Raw genomic sequence first — 15,318 nt, 5'->3', positions numbered from 1 at the left:
CTATTTTCCCGCACACATGCTGGCCCCGGCGGAGCAGGGTAGTCCTAGTCCACTTGTTTTCTGTCAAGACGCGTCCAAAGCAAAACTGCAAAAGCAGGGGTTTTGGGCCACGCCATGAGGGGTCCATTGTGTTCCTCCGCCCCCGCTGCACACTCCATTCCTCTCCTCTCCTGCCCGGTGTAGGCGTAGCGGTGGTGTGCTTCGTTCCATTCATCCGTTGCACAGTAGAGCAGAGGAAGCTTGAACGCGCCCTGCCCGAGAAAGAAAGAAAACCGCCTGCTTTCCTTCTTTCCTGTAGCTTAATGCGGAAGTAATTACTCCATTACCATCCCCACCACCGAGCTGCAGGTGCAGCCGCTGGCGCTGGGAGCGGAGGCAGAGCAGAGCAGAGCACAGGCGGCAGTGGCCAGTAGAGTGGAGCATGAAGAAGGGGCACCAGCTGCAGCAGCAGCATTCCTCTCCCCTGTCGCTGCCGCCACCCAATAAGCGCCGCTGCAGCGGCCTAGCCGCCGCCGTGCCGGCGCTCGTCGTCTGCTCCATCCTGCTCCCGCTCGTCTTCCTCCTCGGCCTCCACCGCCCCGGTCCCGGTGTGCACGCTGCTACCTCCTCTCTAGGGCCTCGGATCTGTACACGACTACTCCTTCCTTTTGCTTCTCTAACCGTGTTCCCTCTGCAGGCTATGGATCGGAGGAGCGCGCTGCGGTCGTCATCAGCACCGTAAGCTAGCTGCTGCTTCTCGCGCCAACTTCACATTCTGCTCTCAAACTCTACTGATAATATCCTCTGAGCACTAAACTTCATCCTCTGATTGATTTCGTTCTTCTGCTTCATCAGGAGCTGGCCAGTTTTGGGGCGCGTAGTAACAAGCAGCATCTGGAGAATGGGGGCGCCATGAAGCACAAGCTGCTCAAGGTTACCCGCTACCATTCAACTAACACGCTCTGCTACAGTGATTACGCATTCACGCTACTGTACCGCTCCTTGCTTCCCCATCTTTTGCGTAAGGGAAATAACTGCGGCTCAGCACCAAGTTGTGCGAGACGCGGTTAAAATTTATGTCAGCAACAACGAGAACCGAGTTGATTTTTTTTCCAGCTGTTTTTCGCGGAAAAAAATGAGGAATTGAACTACTTGCATCTACGAATTTTCAAGGCGTTCGTGCGCTCCGCGTGTGCGTGCGTGTTTTGCGGACGTCTGCATAGCTGCGTGTTGTGACGCTTAACAACCTACCGCCTTTGTCTCCATTCTAGAGTTGCTATTCTTGTAGGTGGCAACCCAAGATTGTTTCTTCCATCATGCCTTGCCATGCCTCCGATAAAAATGTACCCAAAACTGCTGTTGCTGTCAAGATGCTCTCTTCCATTGTGCGATTCCTCTTCCATTGATTGGCCTTTTCCGTTCTTCTTGAAACAATTTGAGGTTGGCCTTTTCTATATTCTGTGACCACCTTTCTGCCAATCCATATCTGAATTGAAGAGTGAATGCAAAATATTCTTACACAGCTTCTGAATTAACAGTGTTGCGATAAGCATATTGTAACACTAGTGAGTAGTGATTCCAAAACAGATCATCCGGCAGTGTGTAGTGTGTCCAATAATCTGGAATCTGGTGCGCAATTAGCTAGCTACATGAACCACTTTGCCACATTGATGTTTCCTGACTCTTGCCTGAAACAATAATCAAGAGCCTGCCGTACTTAAGGTCAAATGTTTCCTTTTCAATCTTGACTAACCTCCTTTCTTTTTTTAACTTTGTATGCAGGATGTTTCCAAAAAGAAGGCGTCTGGATCCAACGGGATTTCAGCTGAGATGTCTCCTAGATCAAAGTCTAAGAATCATGCTATCAAATCAAAAGCAAAGCTCAAGGGTGCTTTCTCTTTAGTGGAGCTAAATAATGACATCTTCAAAAGCAATGGTAAGCATTAGGAGCGTACAAACAGCAAAGCATTGCTAGTATTTTTGTTCGAAAAAAAGACAGTGCCAGTATCCATCTTACCGTTTCCAGTGGTATTTCAGGACCTGATATGCTGAAAAGATATCAAAGGAAGGACCTGTCCTGGAGATCAAAGGTAACAGACAATCTCTTTATTTGGCTGCATTTTTTTATATTAAAGTAGTCTGCAACTCTGTATTTTTTGTATTTGAATAACAGTTGTTTAGACTGTAGGCTTTACACAAGAAAAATGTGAGCTCAGTTCATGGTATGAGGCTTTTGCGGCAATCCTACTACCACTCATCATTTATGGCCGTATACCATGTTGTGAATTGGTTTTACATACAGTGTTCTATAATGTACATCAGTTAGAAGTAAGCATATACGTTTTCATCCTTAGTACTTCAAGACTTCAGCAAACCCCTGTAAGAGCCAATTGCAGTTAGTTCAAATGTTGGCACTACAGCTTTGTAATTGTTGGTTCAGGATGTGACTCCTGTATTCCTGTGATGATTTGTGCTTTAAATTTAAGGCCAGGCATTTTTTCTACTAGGGATCCTTCATAACTGCTCTGCTCTACTTTTGTGCCGTAGGAATCTAAAACTGTTTTGCGACATGATACTGTTGTTAATGGGAAAGAGAACCATGGTCAAGAGACAGTGCATGAGGGGAATCCCAAGTCCTGTGAACATGAATATGGAAGTTACTGCCTCTGGTCTACTGAGCATAGGGAAGTTATGAAAGATGCTATTGTGAAGAAGCTTAAAGATCAACTTTTTATTGCAAGAGCTCATTATCCTAGTGTTGCAAAAATAAAGCAGCAGGAAAGATTTACACGTGAACTGAAACAAAGCATTCAAGAACATGAACGCATGCTGAGTGACACCATCACAGATGCTGATCTGCCACCAATGTTAGTACCATCTTAGATTGAAAAAATCTTATATGATCTTTTTTGTTTTTCTAAACTTTTTTGCCTACATTGCTATAGCAATTCATTAAGCTGGCTCCATTTCTTGTTTCAATTGACATCTGGTTTTCTTCAAGCAATGAAGAATGTAGCATAGATCATTATGATGCATGTGACTTACTTCTAAAAAAATATCGCATTGCAATTCATTTTTGTTTATTTTGTCCTCAATTTGTTTCTGAAGGTAATGGCTGCTTGATCTTTTCAGTTTTGCAAAAAAGCTAGAGAAAATGGAGAACACAATTGAGAGAGCCAAGTCTTGTGAAGTAGGATGCTCTAATGTTGAACGGAAACTTAGGCAGCTACTTGATATAACTGAAGATGAAGCTTATTTCCATACAAGACAGAGTGCATTTCTATATCATCTTGGTGTCCAGACTATGCCGAAAACTCACCATTGCTTGAACATGAGATTGACATTAGAATATTTCGAATCTCGATCAATCCGCACGGACCAACTAAATAAGCAGATGCTTGAAAGTCCTACCTTCCAGCACTATGTAATATTTTCCAGAAACGTGCTTGCAGTTTCAACCACTATTAATTCAACAGTTTTGAATTCCCAGGTATACTGTTATTTTCAAATAACTGAAAAGGTTTTGAGATATCCATCTTATTGCTAACTTATGTACACACATTTTCAGGATTCTGGCAGTATTGTTTTCCACTTGTTCACTGATGCGCAAAACTTTTACGCGATGAAGCATTGGTTCGACAGAAATTCATACTTGGAGGCTACTGTTCATGTAACTAACATTGAGGATCATCTGAAGTTCCCAAAGCATGAAGATTCACTTGAGATGCAACAATTATGGCCTTCAGAGGAATTCCGTGTTACAATTCGTAATTATTCTGAATCTTCCCAGAGGCAGATGAAAACTGAGTACATATCTGTTTTTGGCCATTCACATTTCCTGTTGCCTGACCTTCTTCGTAGCTTGAATAGAGTAGTAGTTCTGGATGATGATTTGATTGTCCAAAAAGACTTGTCATCTCTGTGGAACCTCGATATGGATGGTAAAGTGGTCGGTGCTGTCCAGTTCTGTGGAGTTACATTAGGACAGTTAAGAGCTTATATTGCCGAACATAGTTTCAACTCCGATGCATGTGTGTGGTTGTCTGGTCTGAATGTCATTGAATTGGAAAAATGGAGAGACCTCCGTGTCACCAGTTTGTATCATCAATCACTCCAAAAGGTCAGTACCCCTTAGTCCTATCCAAAGATTCACATGAAATTATAATGCGTATCTTAAGAGTTTTTTGTTTGGTTTTCATGTAGTAGCTCTAGCATTATCTTCCTTTTTCCAGATAAATTCCTCCTATGCCGCTGAAAATTCTGAAGTTCTCTTATATGCCATTGATGTCTCAATGACAGGCAAGGGAACTGTGAAATTTCAGGGGCATAGCTGGAATTACCCATTTTCACTGACCTACTTATCTTGTGTATGTATCTTCTGATGCACTGCCTATGCTTTTCTTATAGCTGCAAAAGGAGAACCTGACATCAAAGCAACTGAAAGCACTCCCTGTTAGTATACTTGCCTTTCAAGATCTGATATACCCTTTGGAAGACTCATGGGTTCAGTCAGGCCTTGGACATGATTATGGAATTAGTCGAGACGATATAGAAAAGGCTCCTACTCTACACTACAATGGTGTCATGAAACCTTGGCTTGATTTGGGGATACACGATTATAAAAGCTACTGGAGGAAGTACATGACTACAGGGGAGAAATTCATGATGGAATGCAACATCCACTAATTAACAGTACCATGAAATGCACCAAATACTACCATTTTGTGCATTTGAACCGCGGACCTCATGGACTTAATGAATTGACAAGGTTATGGTAACTAGAAAATCACTCCAGGCCTACAGATGACCCAAATACACCCCTGCGAAGGCGATGCTCAAATCCCAAAAGGCTAATAAACTGAAATGTCCTCTGCAAAACCTTGCAATTGTCAGCAACTCAGCATCTAAGATATCAGGAGGACACCAGCGTGAAACCTTTGGAGTAAAGTTACAGACCCTCTAAGAGATGTGTCGGTTCTTTCACCAGTTTATACACAATTGAATGACCTTTTTCATTTGCTGCTTGGAATTGCAAAAGTGCAGTTCCCTTGCTGCTCATGTTTTGTATAATTTTCTTTTATGCTATTCTTTTGCTCACTGTACAAGAGCAATACTAAGGCAAATGTTGACTGTGGCACATCATGTACAGGGAACAGCAAATGATGCCTAAATTAGCAAATAGTCGCCTGTAGTTCTCTGCCGCAAGGCTTGTTATTGTTTTTGTTATTGTGTGATGCTGATATCCCACTGGCGGCATAATGGATGGTTGTTTATTCTGCTCGATGGCATTCATTTTTTTGAATTTAGGATCTTTTTGCTGTACAAATTTCATCAGTTCTCCAAAGAGTGAGAATTCAGATGGTTGTGCCTAACATAACTTGGATTTAGATCTGCGATCAAGCACAGCAAACGAAAAAAGAAAGTGTTATTCGAGACTTGCATAACCTGTGTCATCTTGTATTCTTGGTGGCTATGCCTGGAACATATACCGGCATAGCTCAGCATTTTAGGTACTTAGGTCCTCAAAACAATCTGTCAAAATACACATGATATATTAGCAAGGTCTGAACATTCAGTTGGGTTCACCATTCATCTCTGATAAGTAGCTAAAGGGTAACCCTTATATGATCCATGCATTCTATCAGGACTACATTGCTATCTCGGACTATAGTATCAGATGAAAGGCATGTGAATAGTGCCCGTTCTACAACCTAGAAAGTGCAGTGTGAAGCTTCAGGTAACAGAGGAGAAACTTTAGTTCCTGTGGTGTCACAAGCCATGAAGCTTGGGACCATGAGGGTGATGGCCTTCCAGGGGACACCTACAGTGCTTCTGCAACTCCATGTACCTCTCCATATCAAACTTCTGTGCGGCGCAAAGCTTTCTCTGCCTCGATAAAAACAGCCTCTCCATGAAGTCCTGATACGTCGGGTCCCTTGAGGTGATGAGGAAATAGGCGTAGCCAACAAGCAGGCCAGAAGCAGTGGTGAAGAAGGCAATTGGCTCCATCACATCCCATGAGAATTCCCAGAATGTGAGACGGAAGAAGAGCCCGACTTGGCACATGAAGAACCCTAAGCCAGACCATAGGATACATCGCACTTGCTTGTGTGCCAGCTTGTCAATCTCTTCCTTCTTTTCCTGGAGCTGCTTAAACTCCTCTTTTCTCGGGTCATTCTCTGGTCCGAGTGCAAGTGGCACAGCTCTTTTAACCAGGTCCACCACCTAAAAAAAGTCAATAATCAATCAATATAAGATTCAGTCAGAAAATTACATCATGACTCCTTTTGCCCATCTTGGCACGCAAGTAAGGAAACCACTGACTCTTACTAAATAGGCTGATATGCATTATTTTCACTGTCACAATAGCAAAATTGTCACTTCACTACAGGCTACATCTGAAAGCAACAGAAAAGAAAAATCTCAAACACATGATGCAATCCTTGTTGCTTGAACGTTTAGCCTTTGTTGATGTAATATCTACACTCAAAGAATAAAATAATAGCTTTATCTGAGGTGGATGCTTAGATATTTTAAGTGTCGTGGACGATACTAACAAGATTCCACTTTTCCTCTGGTCTTTGTTCTGACCAGGGTAGGTGAAGAACAAACAACGGTTGAGGTGGACTGCAGGCTACACAGTCAAATCAAAGTAGCTGTAATGTTAACATATAACCATCCTACATTGAATCTTTACATTTCTGTAATTCCATCTAGATGTTGATCCTCTGGGTAATTCCATGTGCATCTTGACATATGTCACCTCTTGATAATACCCAATGTTACCATTTTCCTCAGTTTTCTAGTAACTGATGCTAGAACCCCCATGCCACAAACAAGACTACCTTCTTACATGCCACAAACAGGACTAGGAAATGGAGGGTGACTAATTCATCTCAAACAATAGAGGGATACTGAAACAGGGTGTTTCTCTGGGAATTTGATGGAATTTTGTTTTTAATAAAGAGGGAATTTATAGGTTAAGTTCCATTTTTAACTGATCAGTAAGAATGTGAACCCATCCAAATGGGCTGGTAAAAGGGATCTATCTGAATCGTAATCCAGAATAAAACGGTCATGAGATGCAGGTGATTTAAAAGGAAGTAACTGGATGATGTAACTGTCAGAAATGTGACCTTCTCGGGGTGCAGGTAGGTCTTTATTGATGTAATGCCTACACTCAAAGAATAAAGTAACACCTTTACCTCAGGTGGATACTTAGATGCTTCAAGTGCCGTGGACGACACTAACAAGATTCCGCTTTTCCTCTTAGAGCAATATATGGTCTTTGTTCTGACCAGGGTAGGTGAAGAACAAACAATGGTTGAGGAGGACTGGAAGCTACACAGTGGAATCGCAAAGTAGTAACACGAATGTATAACCATCCTACATTGAATCTATGAATTACTGCAATTCCATGTACATGTTGATCCTATGGCAGTTCAGCTAACTGCATACGCACATTGCTGAGAATTCCACGTGCATCTTGACCTATGTCACAACATTTCCTTAGTGTTCTGGTAATTTATGCTAGAACCCCGTTTCACAAACAGTACCTTCTTACAGTTACATGTCACAAACAGGACTAAGAAATGCCAGTATGACTAGATCATATCGAATAATAGGGGAATATTGGAACAGGGTGTTGCTCGGGGGATTTGATGCGGTTATTGTTTTATGAAAGAAGGAATTTTTGGATTAAGTTCCATTTTTAACTGGTTAGCAAGGATGTAAACCCAAATCCAAATGGTCCGGAAAAGGGGAAGACTTATCCGAATCGGAATCCGGAATAATAGAACGGTCATGAGAATGAGATGCAGGTGGTTTAAAAGGAAGTAACTGAATGACGAAATGCTTCAGAAATGTGACCTTCTCGGGGTGCAGGTATGCCTTGTCCCTGAAGAGCAGCACGACGCCGGCGTCATCCATGGCCCGCGCGAGCTCCTCGGCCTCGGCGTGCGTCCGTGCCGCGCCGGCCTCGACACATGCGTCGAGGAGCTCGGAGTAGCCCACCACCTCGTCCCGGCCGTCCCGCAGGCGGTGCTTGAGCGCCTCGACGCCCACGAGGCGCACCAGCCGACGCGCCTCGGCCGGGGTGACCTCGGCCTCCGCTGGGGCCGGACGCGGCGGGGGCGGGGGCGGGGGAGGGGGCGGGGAGAAGGGGCGCGCGTGGAGGAGGAGAGCGTAGGAGGAAGCGGCGGTGGACGGTGAAAGGGGCGGCGAGCGGCGGAGGAGGAGGCGGGAGGCGGCCGCGCGCCACAAGGACATGGTGGTGGTGGTGCCCAGGTGGTGGCGGAGGAGGACCGGCAGCGGGCTGGCGGTGGTCGGAAGCCTCGTCGGCTTACTACTAGTCCAGTAATGGCGGCCTTGGTGGGTGGGCTTGGTGGGCCGGAAAGGGACGGTCGCTTCCCTCTCAGTCGTTTTATGGGCGGTCGATGATTTCGGGTTGCATCGCTGGTGCACGTGTGTTGAGCTGACGATTCTTGGCGCGGTGGATGGATTTTGATGCCGGTGGCCGTAGGTTCAGAGCAAGCTCTTTACCGAACATCACATATAAATGGGAAATAGAATTCTCTTTAGAGCTTGTATTAAAAAAAATGTGAGTGGTGCCTTGGGAGGCCAATCGACTTTTACATACTAAATTTATCCTCATTCAACCGCTACATTCTAGAAATATGTTACACATTTTAGTAAAAAAAGAAAAAAGTCCAACTTGTACACCCCAAACGGGTTACGTACTGCACACTATCAGGATCATGTTCATAACATGGTCCTATTCCAAAACACCTTCGCTCATACGATCCTGAATGAGTTTTGTATTGTCGACCGCGAAGGAGCCTAGGACCTCCACATCCCTTCTCCGGGTTCGCCCTGTACCTCCGCTCCACTCGATTGAATCCGCGCACCTGCAACCACACAAAAACAAAAGTTTTGTACCTTCGCTGATGACCTGACGAAGGTAAGCAACAATTGGATGACGCTAAAGGCGGACGAGGGTAAGATTCAATCCGATAAGCTTTGCGATGATTTCATTCCTAAAATGACAACGTGCGAGGGTGACGATCAAGAACCTTAATCCGGATCCACAACAGTGGCGTCCTACACCCACACGTGCTGACGTGCCCGTGCACATTTGATCGAGACTCGAGAGGCACTTTGTGGTTGTGGCCATTTTTTCCGTGGCTGAAAATAAAAAAACTGTTCTTTTTTATATTTCTTTCTTTCGTTATTATTAGATCAGAATTTACAAAGTGTATAATCTGTCCTGTGGGAAACGGAAAAGGCTGAACCTGTGTCAAAGATAGAGGCCGTTTCTCTCTGTGGTGCGTTTCAAGCAGGGCCACAACTCATTGCAAGGCCAACGCGGGCGAATGAACTCATGTCCAGATCTTCCCTGGGTCCAAACAAAGAGGATATAGCACCAGGGTACGCGCAATGGGCTTCCCTAACACCCGATTAGGAGTTCACTTTTAAGATGCTTTTAGGACTTGTGCATCCAAACATGGGTCCTAAAAGTGCACTCCTAAATTTTAGGAGGACCATTTTCATTAGGAGGGTCAAGGGGTCCTAATGGATCATATTTCTCTTAAAAGTGGTCCCCAAGTCCCCTTTTACCTCTATTGCCCTTGCATGCATTAATGACGTGAACAGTGCAAGGGTAGTTTAGAGGAGTAATTGAGGGGTAAAAATGACATTTTCCCTCTAAGGTCCTAAAGATTAGTAGTCTATCCAAACAACCCTGTACTAAACTTTAGAACTAAGGATCCTAAACTTTAGTACACTACTAAACTTTAGGAGTTTGTATCCAAACAGGGACTGAGCACTGCTAATTGCTCTGCAGGCAGCAGATGCTAGATCAATCAAGGAACACGCTGACTAATACAGCATCATGGGAAGCGTGCAACTGCACCATATCGGACTATCTGCAGGACGAGTGAGCCATGCGCCCATGCCTCTTCCAGCAACAATATTTATTGCTCTTCGGGTCGGCCCGTCAGAATTCACAAGGCCAGCACCTGAATTTTAATTTGCTGCTCTTCTTCCCCCATCAGTGCTCCATCTCTTTTCTTGCTACTATTTTCTATTTTCTTGGCTGTCTCAGGAGTTTCGATTTCAAATTAACCTTTTTATTATTTCTACTATATTGATTGATGCTCTATCATTTCGCCTTTTTTAAATGATGGAATTCATACTTGCTCAAAAAAAATGATGGAATTCATAAATTCCGATAAGATGTGTTTGGAATAATGGAGCTCTGCTCTCCCCCTCTATCTAACAAAAGGCAGCCATCCCCATGCCATCAGATCAGAAACCAAACCACTGTGACTGTTGCGGCAAACTGTTCCCCGAATGGGATTGGCACATCCAACAACCACGCCCGACTATCATCATCATTCCTCCCCAAAAACCATTCGCAGCTTTTTCTCCGAGTCCAAGCCTCTGAGCTGAGCAACAAAGGGGGTTAGCAAAATCATCAGTGTCTTTCCATGCTGCTGACCTCGTGCCAGTTGCAGTACCTCCTACTCCAGAACAAGAGACAACAGGGCACGGCTTCTGCTGTGAGAAAAGGACTAGTCACTTGGAAGAATGGTGGACCCCTGGGACAGAAAAAAGAGAGGGAGGGCTGACCACAAAAGCAAGCTTTGTAGAATTGTAGCCTTGTAGGAGAGAGGAGCCATCCCCAATCATGGAACTCCACCCTCTAGGAATGACAATCCAACAATGCTTTGTTTGCCTCCCTCAACCTCTCTCATGTACACTCCATAATGAGCAAGCAGCATGTTATCAGAGGACAATCCTGCAAATGGCATGGCCGGCACCCCTTGGGTGTGGGGGCAAAGTGCTTTGATGAAGCCTTGAATGTCATGTTTTCCAACAAGATTGGCTGACAACCCAGTTTGGAAATGTGACTAGGAAGCAAGCTAAGCAGGGTCCTAGCTAGTACTAACAACAATTCCTTCTTGCCCCACTTCTGATCTCAACAACATTTGACACAACCCAGAAAGTTTATATAAACAATGCACACAAAGGCAGTTCTAAGTGAGCTAAGCCAAGAATAGAAAAGAAAAAAAAAGGGGGGGGGATACAACTAATACAAAACTACTAGTGAAGTGGGATTGCTTGATGGGGATGGTGAACTAACAAAATACCGCCATATCCTCAGTCGTGGAATGTGACCGGGGAAAAATTAATAAGGATGCAAACTCATCATGCCACCGCTAATTGGTCAAAATGTCCAGTAAGCAAGAATTGACAAGCTGATGATCTCATGGAGGAAAAGGTGAAAAGGATGTCAAAAGTAAACAATGCATATCCACACAAAAAAGGTGAACTCCACTAAAGGTAACCATGCTTCATGCAACACCACAGGAACAGTAATATCAATTACCAAGGCACAAATGATTAGTAAATAACAAGGTGAGAATCTGCAGGAACTATTAAACATGGACTGCACACTGCACAGGTTTTAAACATTGGTTTAGGATGTCATTGATCTATCCACAAATTTAAGGTCAACAGATCCTTAGTGGTTACTTCCCCAAAAGAAAAATCATGGCTTAGGTATTGAACTGATGATGGATTACCCATCTTCTCCAAATTTCTGGAGAAAAACAATAGCACTTTATTAAAAGCGCCTCCACCTTCTGAGCAGGAACCTAAACTAGTAACTCACAAAAAGAGCACCCGATAATGTACTTTGTGATCAAGGACTCTATATAATTAAGCAAACGGAATTACTAATTAGAAAATGAAGATGAAAACTTGACTGATTGGCAAGATTGATGAAGATGATCGACAGCTGAACAAAATCTACCATGAAAAACTAAGCTTACATCAGTAACTATCACTGTGAAGAGATCTAGCAATTAGTGATCAGAAATGTTTTCATTTTCCTAATCTCAGAATTGACCAAATTGAGCAGCTAGCTAAACAGAGGCAAAAGATCTTGGCAAGAACCTCAAGTGAGATCTAGTAGTAATAGTAATGCTTTAGCTCTGTAATAATTTTGCTCTCAGATTTAACGGCACGGGGTCTGAATTGGGCGCCAAGCAGATGCAGTGAGCAGGCAAAGATCCTTCCAGCCGAGCTTCAGCGCGCCATTCTCCTCGACGAGCGTGTACCCGTCGGAGGGGAACATGCCGAGGAGCAGAGAGGCCTGAGCGGCGGCGCTGCCAGCGAGCGACGCCGAGCGGAACCCCGACTGTGCGAGCTTCTCGCGCCAGCTGCCGAACTTAACGTCGCCGGTGCGCGCCGGGCCGCCGACGGCGAGCACGTTGCGGATCTCCCTGGAGAGCAGCTGCTGCTCGACGACGTGGCGCTCCGGGCTGTCCTCGCCGTAGCTGGCGTCTAGCGAGTCGAAGAGCGCCGAGTAGTAGTGGATGGCCTCCACGAAGCGCGCCAGGAAGGAGCCCGAGTGGCTCAGGTCCTGCTCCACCATTGTCACCACCTTCGGGGCCAGCCTGCAATGCAACCCGTGGGCCACGGAGGGAGACAGCATCAGTACCAGCATTTCGTGGCCATTAGATTCCGCTGCTGGCAGAACAAGATTCAGCCAGCAACACTTAGCATTTTAATGATGCATCAAATCAAGGACAATGCAGTCTATCTCATGGTTCCCTCAAAAGTACAGTGGACAGATGTATAGCAATCAATCAGCTTCTGGAGGTTAGAGAAAGATAATGCCTTTGACAAGCTTTTGGGCTTAGCTTCGTGATCTATTAAGAAATGATGGTTAGTCGAAGATGACAGTTATTCCATTTCAGTAATCATGATTCCGGCACTAGGAACTAGAAACCTTTTTGGCATGGAAAGTTGGCCATGATGATAAGAACTTTCAGCTCCCGCCTAGTGATCCACTAACCAAATTCAAGCAGGATCTTTTGTGCTTGTTTCTGGGATCACCAAAGACCGTGGAAGAGTTCGTCTCAAAAGCATTGTAAAGATGCAACCTTTTTAGCCTAGAAAGTTGGCCATCATGACTAGTAAAGGTTTGGACCTCCAAAACGCAGTTTTTTAGTACGGAGTAGTATAAACCAAGGGAGTATGCTTGTACCGGATGTAGTACTACGATTGATGGCTGACATGGTTAGCTAATAAAGTGTTTTCGGGATGGAAAGTAGTCATGATGGTAGAAGGAAGCAGCAAGGATAGGATTTGACATGGAAGGAAGCAAGAAGGCAACCTTTGGATGAGCCAGAGCGTGTTGGAGTCGGAGCCGGTGACGTCGTAGAGCGAGTGGTGGAGCCAGTGGACGGCGACGGCCTCCCGCCGCGTGACGCCCAGCTTCTCTGGGTCCACATTGCCGGCCTTCTCGGCGACGGCGCAGAACTCGAAGGGCAGGCCGAGCGTGTCGGCGAAGTCGGAGAGGCGCTTCCCCGTGGCCTGGAGCGCCTCCATGGACGCGCCGAGGCCGGTGAGCCTTACCCTGGGCGGGCCGCCGGGGCGGGAGGCGAGGATGTGGAAGAGCCCCGGCCACTGAAGCCCCTGCATGATGTCCAGGTCGATGATGTGGACCCGTTCCTCCCGCTCGAACGCCTCCTGGATCGCCTGGTTCGCCGTGAAGTGCGAGAACTTGACGAACGGGCTGATCCCGTTGAACACCTGGAACGCGGCGGCGACGCGCCCGTGGAGGCGCGCCGCGGCCGGGGACGCCGGCGGCAGCGGCGCGTACAGGCCCAGGCAGGAGCTGACGAGGCGCGCCGACATGGCCTCCGCGAAGTAGGCGGCGACGCGCTGCGTGGAGGTGCCGAAGGGCGTGGCGAGCTCGGCGATCTCCAGCAGCGTCTGGTGCGCGTCGTCCAGGTTGTCGGCGTTCACCGACTCGGCGCACTGTAGCAGCAGCGTCAGCAGGTGGAGCCCCTCCTCGTCGCGCTGCTTCCGCCGCTGCTCTTCTTTCCTCTCCTTGGCGGCCGCGGCAGCAGCGGCGGCGGCGGCGGCGGCTGCCGCGGCGGTCTCCTCCGCTGTTGGCGGCTTGGGCTCCTCCTGCTGCGGTGACGGATTCGTCGGTTCCCCCGCCTGCTGAGGCTCGTGGCGGCGCTTGTCTGTTACTGTGAGTTGGGGCGGCGGGGGAGGAGGGAGCGCGGGCACCGGCGGGAGAGCAGGAGGATGCGGGAGAGGCTGGTGCAGTGGAGCGGCGGGGTCGGCGGCGTTGAGGAGGGAGCGGAGGCGGAGCTCGAGGAGGGAGGCGAGGCCGGGGTTGCAGGGGTGGATGATCTCGCGGACGTTGTGGATGAGCTGCGCGACGGAGACCCCGGCGCCGCCGCTGCTGCCGATGATGTCGCGGATGATGCCGTCCACCCACGCCGTGGTGGACGCCGCCACCTCGCCCGCCGGGGGCGCGTCCACCTCCGCGTGGTGGTGGTGGTGGTGGTGCTGGACCTGGAACGCGGGGAGGTGGAGCTGGGTGGGCAGCGCGGGCAGCTGCGCGCTGGCGGCAGCCGACTGCGGCGGGGGGGCGCCACCACCGGATGCGGCGGCGGCCGTGACGTCGGAGAGGTCGCCCGTGACGTGGCGGCGCGGTGGCGGGAGGTCCATGTCGGGCGCCGGGCGCTTGCGGACCATGGCGGCGGATTCTTGGTGCTGTTGGTCTAGGTGGTGGAGGTACTGGAGGAGGTGGTGGTCTTGGGGGGAGGAGGAGGAGGATGGGAGCGGCGGCAATAAGGAGGAGTGGGAGGAGGTGGAGGCGGTGGCATGAGAATAAGCAGCGGATGCGGCGGAGGAGGACGAGGGGAAGAGGAGGAGGGAGGAGGAGCCCATCTACAAACGCCAAGGGGAAGCCGCCGCGCGCATGGCGATCGGGTCGGGCAGCCCGGCGTGGGAGGAGGGCAGCTGGGATTTTTATGTGTTTTGGCGCCGCGCGGGAGGATGCAGTGCAAGTGATGAGGTGAGAAGAAATGGATGGATGAGTGGAGTAGGAGTAGATGACGGTGAAGGAATGCGGGAAGGGAAGGGAGTAAAGAGGAAGACGCCGCTGGGAGACGAACAAGAGCGTAAGCACAAGGGGTTGGGTTAGGAGGAGACGCTAATTTATGGAGCCGCGGCAGTAGTAACATTTGCTTTGGGCTCCGTGCCTACTCTCCTCCTTTTCATTAAACTTAACAGTAGTACATTTTTCAGCAACAATTTAAATTAGTTTCTTTGTCACCAACTAATGGAAAAAGGGAGCAAGTTTGTCAGTAATTTGTATTTGAATGTGATTATCCATGTTCAAAAGAAAATGGCCTTTTTAATAGTAGTAAAAATATAAAATTATGCATGGATATAAGGTTAGTAGGCTTTTATTCATGATATTATACATTGTAGTGCGAATGACTAGTAAAGTTTGCTACTCCATGTTTA

At 47.4% G+C, this 15,318-nt stretch overlaps 3 protein-coding genes across 3 annotated transcripts; 1 reads left to right on the top strand and 2 right to left on the bottom strand.

The window, feature by feature from the left end:
* Positions 1–31: 31 nt before the first annotated feature.
* On the top strand, positions 32–5,255 carry LOC117863917 (probable galacturonosyltransferase 7). Its single transcript, XM_034747821.2, has 9 exons — positions 32–587; positions 677–717; positions 835–912; positions 1,762–1,915; positions 2,017–2,069; positions 2,527–2,846; positions 3,112–3,469; positions 3,548–4,099; positions 4,387–5,255. The coding sequence occupies exons 1-9, from the start codon at positions 422–424 to the stop codon at positions 4,663–4,665; spliced, it is 2,001 nt and encodes a 666-aa protein (XP_034603712.1). The 5' UTR covers positions 32–421; the 3' UTR covers positions 4,666–5,255.
* A 160-nt stretch (positions 5,256–5,415) lies between these two features.
* Positions 5,416–8,420, bottom strand: LOC117863918 (calcium uniporter protein 6, mitochondrial). Its single transcript, XM_034747823.2, has 2 exons — positions 7,849–8,420; positions 5,416–6,204 (listed from the first exon to the last, which is right to left on the bottom strand). Exons 1-2 carry the CDS (start codon positions 8,245–8,247, stop codon positions 5,749–5,751), a joined length of 855 nt encoding a protein of 284 aa, XP_034603714.1. The 5' UTR covers positions 8,248–8,420; the 3' UTR covers positions 5,416–5,748.
* A 3,309-nt stretch (positions 8,421–11,729) lies between these two features.
* LOC117864461 (protein SCARECROW) lies at positions 11,730–14,993 on the bottom strand. Its single transcript, XM_034748575.2, has 2 exons — positions 13,163–14,993; positions 11,730–12,440 (listed from the first exon to the last, which is right to left on the bottom strand). The coding sequence occupies exons 1-2, from the start codon at positions 14,734–14,736 to the stop codon at positions 11,999–12,001; spliced, it is 2,016 nt and encodes a 671-aa protein (XP_034604466.1). The 5' UTR covers positions 14,737–14,993; the 3' UTR covers positions 11,730–11,998.
* Between the last annotated feature and the right edge of the window lie 325 nt (positions 14,994–15,318).

Source organism: Setaria viridis, chromosome 7 (genome assembly GCF_005286985.2).
Source record: "Setaria viridis chromosome 7, Setaria_viridis_v4.0, whole genome shotgun sequence".
Taxonomy (NCBI): domain Eukaryota; kingdom Viridiplantae; phylum Streptophyta; class Magnoliopsida; order Poales; family Poaceae; genus Setaria; species Setaria viridis.
This window is presented reverse-complemented; position numbering and strand designations above follow the sequence as displayed.